Source organism: Mus caroli, unplaced genomic scaffold, assembly GCF_978045245.1.
Source record: "Mus caroli unplaced genomic scaffold, Mus_caroli_1 scaffold_14, whole genome shotgun sequence".
In the NCBI taxonomy this organism is placed as follows: Eukaryota; Metazoa; Chordata; class Mammalia; order Rodentia; family Muridae; genus Mus; species Mus caroli.
In genome coordinates, this window is record NW_028227269.1 from 27,844,582 (window position 1) to 27,862,099 (window position 17,518).

The 17,518-nt window shown below is 47.2% G+C and overlaps 1 protein-coding gene and 1 long non-coding RNA gene across 17 annotated transcripts in view; one reads left to right on the forward strand and one right to left on the reverse strand.

Annotated features, from left to right (window-relative positions):
• Positions 1–13,262, reverse strand: part of LOC147001210 (uncharacterized) — a 45,877-nt gene extending 32,615 nt beyond the window's left edge. The window contains exon 1 of the long non-coding RNA XR_015045202.1: positions 13,179–13,262. This is a non-coding gene — a long non-coding RNA (uncharacterized LOC147001210). The remainder of the gene's footprint in view (positions 1–13,178) is intronic.
• Positions 1–17,518, forward strand: part of Myt1l (myelin transcription factor 1 like) — a 391,301-nt gene that overhangs the window by 363,640 nt on the left and 10,143 nt on the right. For all 16 annotated transcript variants that reach the window (XR_015045201.1, XM_085830269.1, XM_085830266.1 and 13 more), the window contains 2 exons: positions 1,201–1,422; positions 16,632–16,723. Coding sequence is in view for 15 of the 16 variants with exons in the window: in XM_085830269.1 (XP_085686395.1) it covers positions 1,201–1,422; positions 16,632–16,723 (314 nt within the window). In the remaining variant the exon portion in view is untranslated. The remainder of the gene's footprint in view (positions 1–1,200; positions 1,423–16,631; positions 16,724–17,518) is intronic.

Here is a 17,518-nt window from a genome sequence, read left to right on the forward strand (position 1 = left end):
AAAATCAATGAAGGCATAGGTCATTAAGATAAACTAAAATATATCACAATAAACAATAGCATGGATTCTGTAGCATCTAAATTTTGCTATTCAAAAAGAAATGTGGGTTAGCAATACAGCTTATTTGTTAGGGTGTTTGTCTAGCATGCATGATGCTCAAAAGTCAGCATGGCATAGATGAGAATGGGTGAAGGAGATAGGAGACAGGAGAGTCAGAAGTTCTAGGCCATCCTCAGTTATATAACTAGTTCTTCAAGCCAGCCTGGGCTACAAGAGACCCTGTCAAAAGGAAGGAAGGAAGGAAGGAAGGAAGGAAGGAAGGAAGGAAGGAAGGAAGGAAGGAAGGAAGGAAGGAAGGAAGGGAGGGAGGGAGGGAGGGATGAGGAAAAGGAGAGGTGGGAGAGAAGGAGGGAGGGATGGAGGAAGTAGGATGGGATGGAAGGGAGGGAGGGGGGAAGACAAGGAGGGGGACAGAGAAAATGCAAGCAGACACTCAGCCCTGGGCAGCAGAGACCAGGAAGTCAGCCTTGGCCCTCTCTGGGGCACACAGGGACAGTCTGGGCTCCTCCCATACAAGCACTCAGAATCCAATCCCGGATGGCAACCTAAAGCTCCTGTGCTCCCTGCCTTCCACTCGCCCATGCTGCTCCTGAGCTGTAGGATACTTTGTGTCCTCCAAGAGCACAAGCACATAGGCGCTTCCTAACCTCAGAGAATGCTGGTTGGTAAGAGAGCCCTTTGGTTAGCATATAATAACTGAACACCTGACCCATTGGCTTTGCACTTTACCACCAGAAATTCTGTCCAAAAATGGCATTTTCTTCAGACACATGTATCTCACCAGAACTCCTTGTGTGAGAGTCACCATATCTTCTAAATCATAGGACATAGTTCCATGAACTGCAGGTCTGTCCCTGGTGTCCATTTCTAAAAGGGTGAAATGCCACGTGTCACCACTAGGTGGTGTGGTTCTAGGTCTTTTTGTTGTTCTGCTCCTCCTGCCACCTAAAATCACTGGCATGTGCCACCACATATGGCTCTTCCTGTATCCTTCCTGTCTTCTTTTCTCTTGTCCAGGAGAACATGGATGGTTTGGGTTTGTTTTGTTTTGTTTTTCCTTCATGTGGGGTAGCTGTTGCAGAATCCATGATGTTCAAGGTGGTAACAAGAATGAAATTTTGCCTCCTGTCTATTGTTCAGGTGTCCGGTACCTGGCTGTGACGGTCAAGGACACATCACTGGGAAGTATGCATCCCACCGCAGCGCCTCCGGGTGCCCCTTGGCGGCCAAGAGGCAGAAAGATGGGTACCTTAATGGCTCCCAGTTCTCCTGGAAGTCGGTCAAGACGGAGGGCATGTCCTGCCCTACCCCCGGGTGTGATGGGTCAGGACATGTCAGTGGCAGCTTCCTCACACACCGCAGGTGAGTCCCTTTACACTTGGCCAGCACAGTTTTAAGCTATAGTGGCTGACTTTGGGGGTAACAGGTTTTTCCTTCTCTCTCAACATCCATGTTAAGAAAGCAAGACCAATAATCCACCAAACTAACAAAATATGGCGATCTGAGGAAAGATGTACAAGACTGCAAATTTATCTCAAAGCATAAGCCACTTAACTGTGTCTGCCTACTAGGACCATGGTTTGTTTTCCTTCCTTCCTTCCTTCCTTCCTTCCTTCCTTCCTTCCTTCCTTCCTTCCTTTAAAATCAGGATTCACAGTAAAAAGCAGACTTTATCTTACATGAAGCCCCAGGAACACACACATAGATATCTGTAGACTGAAATATGTCCTGCTAAGTAACCCCCTCCTGGGAAAAGAGGCTGCTGCTTGTCACCAGCAGATGTCAGGACGATAACAGTGGCCTTGTAGTAGGTCCCTGTCAGGTCCACAGAGATTCCGTCAACCCCATCCATTTTTATTTGTTTAATTTAAGTAGAAACATGATTCAATTATTGTGAAAGAGGCCTGTTCTGTGGTGTATCCTGGGCTCCTTGGAAAAGCAGTAGGTCTTATTGGTAGCCAGACTCACAGGATAACCAGCAGGAGCCATTAACCTTGGTGTCTGAGTATCAGGAATCCACACTGCACAGTGTCAATGGCTGCCCCTTGGGGAGGAGTCACACTGGTTCCCTCGCTGTTGCTCTGTGATGAGTCTTGTCTGCAAGTATGCACGCACACACCTGGCTCTGTATAAAACTACCTCAAGTAAGAAGCAGGCATTGTTGTGCAGGCCAAAGCAATAATGCTTCCTTCAGGAGTGTGTGGCACAGAGCCTGGGTGTTCTCAAGTGTTCTTTTGTTATGGAACAAATCCCTGGACTGAAGAGAGGACTCAGTGGGTAAAAACACTTGCTGTGCAGGCATAAAGATCTGAATTTGAATCAAGTAAGGCCTGTTCCTGGGTGTATGTGCATGTGGTGTGTGTGTGTGTGCACATGTATGCATACGTGAGAATGCTAACTCTGGCAATGAGGGGACCACTGGGGTCTGTCCATTGTCAGCCTAACCATCCCTGAGTTCCAGGTCCAGAGAGAGACCCTGCGTCAAAGTAACAAGGTGGAGAGTAATGGAATGGGGCACCCAGGGTCCTCTGGCTTCTGTGTACTCGAAGATATGCACACCTTTTCATATTCACATACTACATACACATGCATATACACACACACAGGCACACACAGGCACACACAGGCGGGGGGGGGGTGAAAAGAAAAAAGATAACCTGCTCAGGTAGAAAAACTCAATGGCCCAAATACTTGTTAAAAAAAATTAAAAGTCTTTCCCATACTATACTTAGCCAACTACCTTCCAGGGCTCCAAGCCTAGTGGTTTTGCTTTTTCTCAGAATTGCTCTTATTCAACAATATGTATGTGTGTATATGTATGGTATATGTGTGTGTGTGTGTGTGTGTGTGTGTGTGTGTGTGTGAGAGAGAGAGAGAGAGAGAGAGAGAGAGAGAAAGAGAGAGAGCAAGAGCATACACACACACACACATATGCATATCACCTACAACCAGGCCTGGGCAGCTAGTTCTCCTGTTTATACAAACAGGCTCTTGTGTAGACACAAGAAGACCCATCTGTTCACAGCATGCCCAGGGCCCACAGATATCAGGACAATATCCCTGTACCCAGATGCCTTCCTTCTCCAGGGCTAGCCTCTCCCACCAGGTACCACCACCTGCCACCCTTAGATTCAAATACTGCAAAGAAGGCTGAGGACATTTCCTTTCCTCTTCAAACATCTGTGTGCATCTGTGTCTGGGCGGGGGGGGGGGGGGGCTGTCAGCAACACTGCAGGATCAAGTCTCCAGCAGTGGTATGTTATTGCAGATATTTAGTTAACTCTATTAGTTCTTAATATAACCTGGCCAGTAATGGAGACTGAGTCCTATAGATTTATTTAATCAGCTTTATAGCATAATTACTGAGCGATTGTCGCGAGTCAATGTTTCTGTTTGCAAGACTGGCTAATTCCCAGCTGTGCTCCCCAAGTTATTTGCTGTTTGAGTGCTGGGCTGCCATTTTTCTCCTTCAGACTATCCTAAGGAAGTGCTTCTCTTGGCTACCTGCTCATGGTCCATCTCCACTCATGGCAGCCTCTTCCTCTCTCTGTCTTTCTTCTCCTCCCCTTCTCCAGGTCCTTACTGGGGCCCCACCCTGGTAACCAAAACCCCATCTACCTCTGTTTGCTCCAGTAATTGGCTATAGCCACTTTTATTTAACCAGAGAAGATTGGCAAGCAAAGTTTCTACAACATCATTTGGTATACATGAAAATATGCTTTTTGGATAGCAACCAGATCTTGGGGGCCAGTATTTAGCATTTGAATACCTAGCAGCTCCAGACCGCCCCCCAACAGTGGTATGTTTATGAACTTTGGACAGTGCCAAAATGCCCTCCACAAAGGTCCTCATTCATAACTTCAGCTAATAGTGACATTTTAAAAATGTTAGAAGGCCCTTATTTGAGTCGTAGCACGTTTCTAGCATGGCAAAGACATCCCATACCGTGACTGAAGCTAAGCATCCTTGGTTACAGACGGGCCTTAGGAAGAGGTGGGGCATTCTGTAGGGCCCTGCCCTCAGAGGAGCTTCCATCTTAGGTCTGTCCATTTTACTTTTAGTAGCAAGTCTGAGGCGTGTCTGTGTGGCTGGGTGGGTGGGGATAACCGCATCGCTAAGATTGCAGTTCACTTCACACAGTAAAATCTAGACTGTGCCTGCTGTTCGCAGAGTGTTCTCAAGGCTCCTGAGGGAACGAGGAGCTCTGGGGCTCAGGCACCATGGAGGGAACGAGGAGCTCTGGGGCTCAGGCACCATGGAGATGAGAAGCATCTGGGGAAACAGCCTACCCACTTCTCCCCAGAGACACAGCAAGTGTCTGCCTGCTCACCACCTCTTCTGAGTCTCCCCCTCCAAAGTGGATGTCCCTTGGGAACTCCATGGGGCTCACTCAGCATCTTCTTGTCCCTTCCTCATGTTACTTCTCTTAGCTTGTTACTGATGAAGATGGAGCTGTGGTATGGAGAAGAAGCACACTATGGCCGTGCTGTGTACACCGTGCATGGTGCTTGTCATGTCCTCTGTGAAAGGCTCACTTTCACTGTTGCTCTTTTCCTTGGGGGCTTTCCTCAAGGGTCCATTTGTGGTCAGAACATCTGACTGTTACAGCTAAATGCCACTGGCAGGGCCAAGGGGCCCGCCCATCTGTGTCCTGAGAACCAGTCTAGGCTGCTGGCCACATGATTCCTGGGGCCTCTGAATGGCTCTGAATCTGGGATGGTCATTGTTAAAGCAGCTAACATGAGCCTCTCAGTTCTTTCTAAAAGTAAAGAATGTGCTTAGAGACAAAGTGGAAACTCCCAAAAGGAAGTTAGGAAATAATACTGTAATGTCAGAATTATCAAATATCAACGAAGAAAATCATGGCTTTATAGAGGAGGAAGTGCAGATAGTACAAGCAGAAAAATGACTTTCACTGTCCCTGGCAACCTTAGAGCCCAGCCCTAGCAGAACCAGCCGGACAATACAGTATGTACATAAAGTAAGCTCCATCAAACAAGCATTCGAAAACTCACCAGGGCCAAGTGCTGTGCAGGGCACAGCAGTAAGACATGGCCTCAAGGAGCAACCTCAAGACGCCCATGAAGGTCCCAGACTCAGGGCAGATAGAGTGGGAGTGGGACACATGCAAAGAAAAGGCAGAGCACAGTTCAGTTTGAAGTGGGGAGCCTGAGTAGAGACTGGAAGCTCCCTGGAAAACCCAGGCATTTGAGAACTCTGCCCAACAGGAAAGCACTCCCCCTTCCCTCCCTCCCCCTCTCCTCCTGAACAGCAAATGGTACATCAGCCACTTACTTCACGCAGGGACATGAGTGGAGATGCTTCAACAGCAGAGCCAAAGGAGTTCAGGGTGTGGCCTACAGAGCTGGGTCACCAGATGTGCTCTCTAGAGAAGAGAAGATTAGACTAAGAGGAGTAGAGCTATGCAGCAACAGGGCAACCCAAGCTCCAAAGAGAACGCTCTCATCCCCAGTGGATGCGGAAGCCAGGATGAATGCAGAAGATGGAAGAGGTCACAGTAGGAAGAATAATATATGTTGAGGGCTTTAGATGAAGCCTAGATTTTATAGTTCCATAAAAGGCATAGAGGACTAGCAGAGGGATAGGAGGTAAAGGAGTAATGGGGGAATACTGAGGATGAGGCAATGGGGCCCAGCCACAGCAGGACCAGGAAGACACAGAGCATAGGATACCGAAATGAACTAAGTTTTAAAGTTGGGCATATTGGTGAGCACTGGCAATTGTAACAAAATGTTAAATGACGAAAACCATTCTCTACACAATGGAGTCGAAGCCTGAAATTGAAACTGAGCCATTGCCTTGGGGGCTGCTGGTGAGAGCCATTTCCTGGATTGCATTGTCTTCACAGGGTAGAGGGAGAATCTTAAGTCCTCTTTTTATAACACTAATCTTATCAGGTCAGGGCCCACCACCTCACCTCATTTAGCCTTAATGGCCTCATTAAAAAGTCTGTATCCTGATATATCCCCCATGGAATAGGTTCATGGATGTGGACTTTGTGAGATGGGGAGGCTGCTGATGTAGTTCAGTTGGTGCCGCTTTGACTACATAAACTGGGCGTGGCGGTAAAACTTCTTTAATCCAAGCACTCGGGTAAGAGAGGGAGGATCAGAAGTTCAAGGTTATCCTCAGCTGTGTATCAAACTCAAAGCCAGCCTAGGATGCATGAGACCCTGTCTCCAAATCAAAAGTGAGAAAACACAGTGATGCAAACTGAGGTAGAGAGATGGATAAGCCACTGGAAGTACACACTGCTCTTGCAGAGAACTGAGTTCAGTTCCCAGCAACCACATCGGGTGACTCCAGCTCTAGGAGACTCAATATCCTCTTCTGGCCTCTGTAGCTACCTGAAGTCTACAGGCAATGCAATCCAGGAAATGGTTTTTACCAGCAGCCCCAAAGCAATGGCTCAAAATCATTTTCAACACACACACACACACACACACACACACTTAAAACTAAAACTAAATCTTAATTAAAAGTGTGAACTTTGCCACACACAAACTGAGACTATAAGAGAGGGAACCTATGGTGGCTTCATCTTAAATGTATTGTCTTGAAACTTTCTGTCACTTGAGAGTAGAAATGTCCAGTGGACAGCTGGAAATAGGATAAGAGAGAGATCCCTAGGGAGATCAATATCTGGTCACACCTAAGTTTGTGGTTTATAAGGAGCAGAAGTAGCGTGGAAGAATGGTTCTCATGACAGCTCTGGAAAACATCTCCTAGCTAGTGGGCTGCTGAGATCAAGGGCAAAATATCAAGGTCACATTGGCATTGAGACCAGCAAGACCACCAAAAGAGACTAACATTGCAGAGGACACATGGCTGAGAGAGCCTCAAAGCAGAGTATTAAATGATAGTGAAACTTTCAAACTGAAAGAGTTTCAGCGTGCGTACTCCTATTATTCTATGAAGGGCTGAGGGTCAAAACAAGACTGGGAAAGTAACAGGGTCAAGGTAGGACAGTGGACATTTCTTAAGTCCAGATCAAAGGGAGGGGAGAGAGTTAAAGGATGTGGGACATTTGTGAGAAGAGGAGATGGGAGAGGGAGAGGGAAAGAGTGGGGGCAGGGAGGAAGAGCGGGAGGAGGGGAGAAATATTGAGGACATGATTCAGGGATCAAGTGAAGCCCAGTCTTGGTGGAGATCAGGAAGCCAAAAATGAGGAGCAGGGAGCAATGTGAACATCTGTGGAGCAGCCTAGGTAGGAAAACCTCTAACTAGAGGATGTGGGCATGGGGGTGGAATAGGATAGTCTGAATTTTTTTTTCAGGAAAAATGAGAGGAGGGACTTCAAGGTGAACACAGTTCTAGTCCAGTTCCTAATATCTGGGTGTATGTGGGTCCTTCTATCTCCTTCACATCATCAGTATCTCTTGGTGCTGCACAGAGCTTTCATGCAGCAAGGAAAGGATCTATGAGGGAAGGACTCAGGTGTTTTAAGACAGGACACTGCTCCGTCTTACCATGCAGAGCTGGGGATCTGTGATGTATAGTAGCCAGGCGAGCGTCACGTGATATGTGCAAGAAAATGGGAGGGAGGAGACAAATGCACGAAGGACCTCTGCCAGGTCTGAACTGGCTGGAGAGCCTCCATCCTCTGGGAAAACTTCACTGGATCTGGGCAGGAGCAGGAACAGCCAGGGACATGCACACAAGCAGCCTATACCTGCAGGGGAAGGATGCAGAAATAGAGGAAGGGGCAGGTAGGCTTCATAACACCTGGAGCCTACTTTCCATGTAGGAATACAGGCAGCTTCTCCATCCCAGGAGTCAACTACTGCAGGTTGTCTGTGTTCATCCCAGGATTCAACTACTGCAGGTTGTCTGTGTTCATCCCAGGAGTCAACTACTGCAGGTTGTCTGTGTTCATCCCAGGATTCAACTAACAGCAGGTTGCCTTTGTTCTGAGTGTGAATACATTTTTCTAGTCATTCTTCTCAAAGCAGCAGTTTTCGCAGCAGTTACATTGTTGTTTTTTGTTTGTTTGTTTTTATTTTTTATTATGTGTATATCTGTGTGTTTTGGGAGGGGTGGGTTCTGTGCATGCATGAATGCAGAGGTCTATAGGGTCCAGACATCAGATTCTTTGGACCTGGCGTTTCAGGTAGCTGTGAGCATCACAGGGTAGGTACTGAGGACTGAGCTCAGGTTGTCTGCAAGCATAGCATGAATGCCTGACTACTGAGCCATCTCTGCAGCCCCTCACACACTCTCTGAAACAGTTGCATTATCCTGAGTACTAGAAATGACCCAGAGGAGAGTTAAGGTGAAAGGCAGAGCTCTATGGTAGAAAGCTTGCTGTATGCTTAAGGCCCAAGGTTCAGTTCTCAGCACCATAGAAAAAGAAGTGGGAAGGAGGTCGGGATGCCACATGTGAATATTCCAGCATTTGATAAAAAAGAAGCTGAGTATTTGTGAGTCCCTGTCTGATTGGATCTTTGAAAACAATCTCCTCAAATACTGAAGGATAAGCGTCTGCAAAGTAAGTGTCCTTATTTACTGTCACCTCAGTCTGATCCCCTTATTTACTGTCACCTCACTCTGATTCCACAGGGAAATGCAGACGGTCTCCGAAAGTAAAGTTTAGATTCACCATCTAAAGCCAAGTTTTTCAAAAGTAGGACTGATGCTTTCTTTGGAACAGTTGCTCAGCTCTCCCTGGCCGTGGACTAGGCACTAAGTCCTTTGCAGTCTTTCTAGAGTGTTTGTTTGGCTTTCCCAGAACTGTGGCAAAGCAGGCTCCCACTTCTCTCCCCAAATGGCAGGCTAGAAGGCGACAGGAGAGCAAGTTTCAGGTGTCTTCAGTGTTTCCAAGGGTTGTTGCATCCATAGTTGAGAGAGCTGTGGGGAAGTGGTTTGGTTTATACTATTTATGGTGGCAGTGGTTGTGGTTGTGTGGCATTTGAGTGTTGTGCTGCTTGTAACAGTGGTTGTGGTACTCATTCTAGTGGCAATGGTCATGGTTGTGGTGGCTGTTGCAAAGTAGGGATTATTCTGGCTATGGTGTGGTAGATGTAGAAGTTGTGGTTTTGATGGGTTTTGCCTTATTGTGGTTATTATAGGGCCTGGGGTTGAAGTTGTTGTGGTGACTACATTGTGGGAGCTGTGGTTTTGGTTGTCAGGGGCTGTGGAGATGCTGGTTGTGTGTTTGTGATGGTGGGGACTGTGGGAATGGTTGTTGCAGCAGTGGTTGTTGTATAGTTATCGCAGTAGCCATTATGGTAGCTATGATACAGTGGTGGTAGCTGTAATATTTATTGCTGTAGCAGTTGTAGCTGTGATACAGTGGTGGTAGTGGTGCTGTTAGTCACCAAAGCAATCACTGCTGCTACCATAACTACCATCAATTTTCAAAAAGCGTCATGATTCCCACAGCCATCAGAGCCATACTCTCTGATGCCTACCATCTATGTCCATACCTGAGCAGTCTCTGCAACAGGGGAGCTCTCATTGGATCAATGCCACTGGAGCAAAAGTAGCTTGTATGTCTAGACAGGAAGAAGAAACTGGGAGCATGGGAACACTTTGCAAGAAACCAGATGTGTCACCAGATGGGACTGCACTGATTTCCAAAGGCCACCCAATGGACCAGTGTGCACTGGGAAGTTTCCTTCCATGACTAGAGTGGAAATATCAGAAACTTTGAAATCAGCCCTTTCTAGCCCTAAGGGCTCTGTCACCCCACCCCCCAAGCTTTGTCCACATAAGTCCTTCTCTTGTTTTGTTGTCTGATATGGGAAAAGTTGTATTAAGGGTCACACTAACTTGATCTCATCCTTAGAGATCCTATTGTTGAAAACAGTTCTCGCCACTTAGAATCTCAGGTCCCTCTATTTGGAGATCGAGCAATCTAAATACTAAGCCTACCTGAGCCTGAACAGGGAAAAAGAGAAGCAAAGGGGGCTACTCTTGCTGCCTGTGAGAGTCATGGTTAGGGGCAGCCTGGGAGGATCCAGATGAAGACCTGGCCAGAGACAAGCTCTTGTTCTGTAAGTACAAACACTTGGAGCTGCTATCAGGGCCTTTGGGTCTTGTTGCTGTGTCCTCTGACACTTTGAACGTCCCTCTGTGGTCAGCAACCAGCCTGCCTTGTATAAAGAGACTCTGAGATCACTGAACCCCCTGAACCCATGCAGGGCCACACTTAGGCCAAGGTGTTCAGGTAGTACTCGACTAAGTACATGAGTCACTCTCCCTTAAAAGGGACCAGCTCTGTCAGTCAAGATTGGAGCTACACAAGCACGTGGACCAGTGTAGGAAGTTACAGGTACACACTGCCCAGCAGAAAGTTTTATGTATCACCGCTATTGAGAATCCTGGCGACACTCCAAAGACTGATACACACTTGTTCTAACTGGATCTCATGATACCACTAACATGGCTGATTCTCATAGTGAACCTGCAAAACACAGTAAAGAAAGAGAACACGTCCCACCCACGGACACTGGCACATGTAAAGAAGAGACAAGTTCAGGCTCAGCCTCCTGTTGAGCAGCTGAGCTGGGGATGTGGAAATAAAAAATGGAAGAAGAAGGAAAACAAGAACACATGCTGACATTCTTCCATACCCACATGCCTTAGAGGGTGTTGAGGTAAAGGCCAGCTGAAACTCTACCAGGGCAGGTGGGCTCTTGAAGGCTGGGCCACGTGCTTCCTGCACTCTCGCAAAATGAGAGCAGAGAACTTTGGGAACAAGTGCTCTGTAGGCTGCAAACAGGCAAATTTCTACAGAAAGCAGGTCCAAGAGTTACAGTGGAGAGGCCCTACCTCCTTCTTGGCCTCAGATTCCAGCTGACCACTCCTATGAATCTGCAGTCTGCCAAGTCCAGTTCTCAGGAAAAGGAGCCTGGCTCCCCACTAGAGCCAGCAGCCAGGCAAAAAATGCTGATGGTCACTGGCACCTATTAGAGGTAACCAGAGCCAAGCACCACAGCCAGTTAAGGAGACTGCTGCAGTTCTTGACAGAAGCTGAAGCAAACCAACCCAGAAAGGAGAGGGGAATAGAAAACAAATAAACCAACCACACAAAACCCAGAAATACCATGGAAGCAAGAAAAATCTTGTTAAGCTTATCATTTGTCATCAGGCAGGAAAGATGGAAAGGGTATTAAAGTCTATTATATTTATAACCCAAGGGGACAGAGAGTAGATTTATCTTTAAAACCTAAGTACAAAGGAAGGATTACGTGTAAAGTTAAGATGCCAAATTGAAGGCATAAATTGTAAAGAGATAACAAAATGGCATAACTATATTTTAGAAGAATGAATGGTTCTAGAGCGTTAGTAACAAACCACTAAAGAGTTCCCGGAGAAGGGACTATAAAAAAGCCAGAGATCTGAGAAAATGAAAGAAAAAATATTACCAAAGAAAGCAAGCAAAAAAAGGTCAGGGTGGAGATCCTGAGCATGTCAGGGGAAGACTTTGTTGAGAAACCAGGAAGTGACGAAAGCTCCCTTCATGCTTTCTCTGAGAAATCCTCCCCTAGGAGATACAGATGGGACCCAGGCAAGAAAGGGGTTCCTGCACCTGTGATGGGAAGTTTGGTGCAGCCATCCAAGCTACTGACCCTGCAGCCTCAGGCTAAGTTCTCTCCTTGGGAACCTGTCTTTTCTCAAAGTCTGCCAGCAAACTTGTCCCTTACCTCTGCTGAAATCAACAGAGGTAGATATTGGTCACTCTAGATATCCTCACAACGACACATAGTGTTAGATTAAACAATAAACCCTTGGAAATTGCAACCTTTCCAAGCTGACACATAGAACTATAATGAACAAAAATCCAGGAAGAGAGGAGGGCAAAGGGGAGGGGAGGGGAGAAGAGGAAAGGAGAGGAGAGGAGGGCCTGGGAAATTATAAACAGTGGAGTGTGTGTTTCTCAAGCCTCCGGGTGGCATTCTCTCCTGTACCCACTGGACGACCTCAGCCCTGTTGTCCCCCCAACCTGCTCCCCTGTACCTGCAACCACTGCTCTCTCCGCCTCTTCCATAGCCCTTCCAGGTGCTCTCCTTGATAGTGGCAGCATTACAAGCATCAGAGCACTGTCCTTAACCCCAGTGCCCTCAGCGGATAAGTCATGCCTCCAGCATCGGCCTCTGCCTGTCACTCTAACACTGGCCATACCCAAACTCAAGACTACCCAGTTCCACCTCCTCCATACCTGCCCTTACTCAGCAACTAAATACTCAAAGACAAATAGCTGCCAGAGTTCCTATCTCTGTTTGGACAAAGATGTTAGATCCCAAGTGAGGGAGACAGTAGTCAGCCACATCTAGACTCCAGATCTTCTAGGAACCCTGCCAAAATCATCTGTCACTCAGGGAGCATGCAGACAGCTACAGAGGACAGAGGACTCAAGCTGGTGCTCGGCACTTGCTGGAGCACAGCATCTTGGAGCGGCTGTCAGCCACTACTGCTGCTCTCTGTAGGGCCTCTTTTTGTCCGGAGAGTGCTGCTCCACTCAGAACCGCTCCATGGCCTGCTACTGTCAGGTGAGGAGGATTTGGGAGGAGTATTTGTTAATGAGACTGAGGAGGCTGGCAGGGTTTCCATAGACTGAAAAGGCTATGCCACTTAGGGAGCAATAACCTGCATCTGGGTGGATGATCACACAGCAAATTCCAAGTATATAACATGCAAAATGGTAAAGCTTGTGGAAGAGAGATGTTTCACACAGACAATGGATGCTGGTCCCCATCTCTGGAAGCCTCTAGAAGTCTGAATCTAGGAAAACCTGGTTTCCCTGGGCTTTCTTCCAAATCACATGTTTGCTCCTCATGACTATGTCCTGCCCACTTTCATCACACACACCCTTGGAAGTTTAGCTCTCCATGTGCAGCTGAAGGTTCTCCAGGAAACTAATGGCCTGATAAAGACTGGGGACCTTCCCTCCTCCTTGTGCAGCCACTGAAATCCTTGCTGTGTCCTTAAATGATGTCTGGTGCCAGATGTGTGGGACCGTGGGCAAGGAGGAAAGGGGGAAATGGGCATTGAGTATGGGTTCCCCAGAATTTCTCAACTCAAAGCCCAGAAGCCACCCGTCTTTCCTAGAAAGAGCGTCCCCAACAGACTGAGCTCCTTTGCTTGGAACTTACCTTCTGTGGCATGGAGGGTGGCTATGTGTTCCTTCCCTGAAGCTGATGGGTATGTATCCCTCAGTATCTCAGGGTCAGCCTGGCCCACTGCTCGGCAAAGAGGAGACTGAGCGAGTAACCAGCAGATGGCAGTATGTCTGCAAGGAATCAGACACTACCTAGAGGTCTGAGCTAAGAGGATCAGGGCTCAATTCCAAGTTTGACCCATAAGGAGTTGCACTCATAGGTTTGGAATGACAGGAACTGAATGAGCTATTTGAGCAGGATGCAGCATTCTTTGGGTCTATTTCCTGATACAGTTTCCCAAACTCCCACCCAGGCCTCACCTCCTTAAGTAATGCTGTTATTTACCCTTCCCGTCAGGTAGACTTATTCACTGCAGACAGAGAAGCAACATAAATTTGGTATTTCTAGGGCTTCTGCTCAGTTCAATGTGAGACGGCAGTTTTTATTTGCCTTTTGTTTCCCCTTACAACTGTACAAAGGAAGAGTTTTGGAATTCTGGGCAGTGAATACCTGAGAACTAGACTGAGGCCATGTGGCCCAGAATTCATCTGGCTTTCTAAGAACTGCAAAGAGACAAGAAGGCTGGAGCTCTACTTCAGGGGTCCTTGAACCAGCTGCTGATAGACAGAGCCACTGGGCAGCACTTAATATCTGTTGTGGTAAAGCAATGTAGGTCAGACCTGGGAACTCACTAGAAAGGGGTTATATAATCCTCATTGGAGAGAAAACAGGAGACATTCTCATGAGTGGAACCCAGATCAGACATTGTGAAAGCACAGTCTTGAGGGAGAAATGTCATCTGGTGTCATTTTTTTCCCCATCATTGACTACATGCAATTTTTACCAAGGTCTGCAAAAGCACTCTTGAAATCCCTGGTGTGGTGTGCTCTTGGTCCAGAAAGAGCCTGAGCTGCAGGTATGATGTCCGGGGATGTGATCCCTGAGCTGCAGGTATTCTTGAGTTTAGAGCAGCAACCTGAGCTGGGTGGAGACTGTGCTGGCTGGAGGCTTCCTGAAGCACATGCTTCTATTTAATAGATAATTAGGTGAGAAAAGTTGGTGATCAATACACAGTGGTGGAGCATAAATATAAGACCTGAGAGCATCATGGGTAAATGTAGAAATGCAGAGCGGAGACACCACTGTGCAGACCTTAAGCTGACAGTGTGGATATTTAGGAACCACGGGTCTTGAGCTGAAGAAATGATCTGGGGTCCCAGAACCATTGCACAAGATGTGTATCGTTTGTTGGATTCAGCCCAATAAAGCCCTGCAGTTCCATTAAGGGAAAGACACATAGGCCCCAGGGATGGTGACTGTGAAAAACAGCATGTAGCTTAGGATCCTTCCTGTGGCAACAGCCCGGGTACAGTGTGAGGAAGGGAGGCAGGCCTCTGGAACCCAGTCCTCCACATTCTGAAGCTCTCTGCCCAACTTCCCCACCTGTGAAAATCTGCCGCAAGAATGGCCAGAGGCTTTCCTGGGGAAAGAGTAATGGCCATAATTTGGGAGATGCATTCTCTGTGGGGCTGGGCCAGGCCTGAGGCTGGAGCAAAGTGCTGTTCTGGGAAGCCCAGATCTGGGAATGTATGCAGGAGGCTCAACTAGCTCCCCATGCCCACAGTCATGCCCAACTTGCCCTGGGAATGGGGGTGGGGGGTGAGTCCAGGTACATCCTCTTTGGAAAACAGCAGTCCAGAAGCTCTCATTTCAGTTACCTGACTAACACAGGCAACTGAGCAATGTGCAGAAGTTCCTGCAGTCATTACATGTGATACCCAGTCCTAACCTGACCTCAGCTCTCCATTCACGAGTAAACTAGTCCAGATCTATACAACACATGCCCCTTGCTGGATCCTAGCTGACAGCTAACAGAGATCCTACAGACCACACTGTGGCAGAGGACTCTTGTCCCTGGGATGTTATACATATTACATTGGCACACCAAGCATTACATGTATGTTGTGAGCAAAGCTGTAAACAACACCCTACCCCAGCAATTCTGCTCATATCTGAGCTCAGCATGATTATATACAGAAATGATGCTGATAATGTGAATTTGAGCAAGAAGCTACTACAGAGCCTGGCTGTAGGAGACTTCTGTTATTCAGAGTGAGGTCCTTCTAATTGTACAAAGAAAATCTGACCGCAGTTGTGGCATCCCATGACAATAGCCTCACTATCTCATGTTTGCACAAGTACAACGTGGTACACTTGCTTGTACAGATCACCTCCGTTGCATTTAGCAAAGCATACAAAGAGGCTATGGGAATAGGACTGTCTGTTCCATGTGAAGCAGCAGCAGGGAAGGCTGTGTGGAGGTGGGTTTTCAGGAGCAAAACATGCCAAAAGCAGTCTCCTGCCTTCATGTCTCCTGGTAGCTGCAGGCAGGCTCCCAAGAGGGGGAACTCTGGGCAATGGACTTAGTCTGGGTTTATTTCCAGGGGGAGAGAAGTGTGCTTTGTTTTATTTCCCAAGCAGTCTCATATAGCCACAGATGGCCTTGAACCCTTTTTGTAACTGAGACTTTTCTTGAATTCCTAATTCTTCTGCATCTACCTCCCAAGGGCATAGTATAGGCATATGCCAATGTACCCATGCCCACATGAGAAGGTTTTACTCTGGGGAAGGGGGTCAAGGCTGTGGAGGTGAAAACTTGGTCACACCTGGGTAAATTGGGGGTGCAGAGAAAGGGGAATGCTAGCATTCAGCTTGCTTCCTCCTTTTAAACCCCTTTTTAATTAGTCTAGAGTCCTGGTGTATAGAATTGTATGACCCACATTTGGAATAGCTCTTCCCTCCTCTATAAAAACTCTTGAGGAATAACCTCAAGACACAACCACAAGTGTAACTTCTAGACAATTCCAAAGCTAGCAGGTGATGATGCAGAAGCACATTACAGTTCATCAGGGGCCATCTGAAAACCTGGCTGAGTAACAGGTCTGCTTTCAGAAATATTGGTGACGTTATTGTAGCTGACTTTATTCCTGCCTCCATCCCAAACAGTTGGTGTGAGGATGAGGCGAAGGGGGTCATGCTGACTAAAGCTGGGTAGAACATTCCTACTCTACTTTGTTTCCATCAGATTGAACCTAGTTGTTGTGTAAGTTTGATGCTTTTCATAAGAAGTAAGCTTTTAAGGAATATAATCGCTCCATAAAAGCTGCCAATAGCTCTGTGAGTTACACCATGAAGAGCATGTGTTCCCTTGTCTCATATACCTGTTCTGGAGGCCCCATTCCAGAGGCCACACCATGGCCAGCCCATGAGCATGCTTATATACATATAGACCATGTTGCTCTTGTATGTCTGTGCTAGCACACAGCACCACAGATCTGTATTTCTTAACATACCAATTGAACTGATATACTCTGAGATACCTCGCCTGTCACTGCAGGGCTTGGGCTCTCTTAAAGCCCATGGCTAACAGCCATCTCTTATCAACAGCTTGTCAGGATGTCCAAGAGCCACATCAGCAATGAAGAAAGCAAAGCTGTCTGGAGAACAGATGTTGACTATCAAGCAGCGAGCCAGTAACGGTAACTACACCCTGGAGTCCCCAGCACTCCTACTGGTCAGAGACCAGCAATGGTAACAACATCCTGGGTCATTCCTGCTGGTTAGAGAGGTGGGATGTCACTGTATGCCAGTTCTGTATCAGTGACTTAGTCCAGTGTTTTGAGATCACAGAAGCAGAGCTCATTAGGCCCCATCCACATCCTGTGTCCCATGTCCCAGGATCTCCAGCACTGGGTCAGCATGTTCACCAACAACCAAGGCACTCTCTTTCTTCCTCTCTCTTTGGGCCCTCACTGCTAAGCCGATAATCTAGAAGCAGCTTTAGAGCACTGAGGACAAAAGGCAAGAGTAGCAGCCTCCTTCCTGTCTTCTCCTGTCTCAGCATGTTCAATAATGGAGTGTCTTGAATTGATCTTCAAAGTTTGTCCAGTTCAAGAGTAGAGTCCCTATTGCTAGTGATTGGCTACTATGTATATACAAAGTTTACCAAGGAAAATCAGAGGTCCTGGGAGGATTTTGTAAGTAACAGCTAGCCATATTATCCCACAGTGGCACACTTCACAGTCTATTCTCATGACTCTTAGATTCCATATGCAGAGTTTCGCCAGTAGCTAAAATTTGTTTGCAAACACAGAGTCAATGCTATGACACCTTTGGAGTTGTCTATAGCCAAGTGCAGAGAGAAGCAGTAGCTAAGTGCCAATGGTGGTCCCAGCCAAGATGAAGGGATGTTCTGCCCTATCGTCTTAGGTCTCAGACTGTAAATGAGTCTTGTCGGGAAATAGCTGCATGCTTTCTTTGTGTATCTGCTCCTG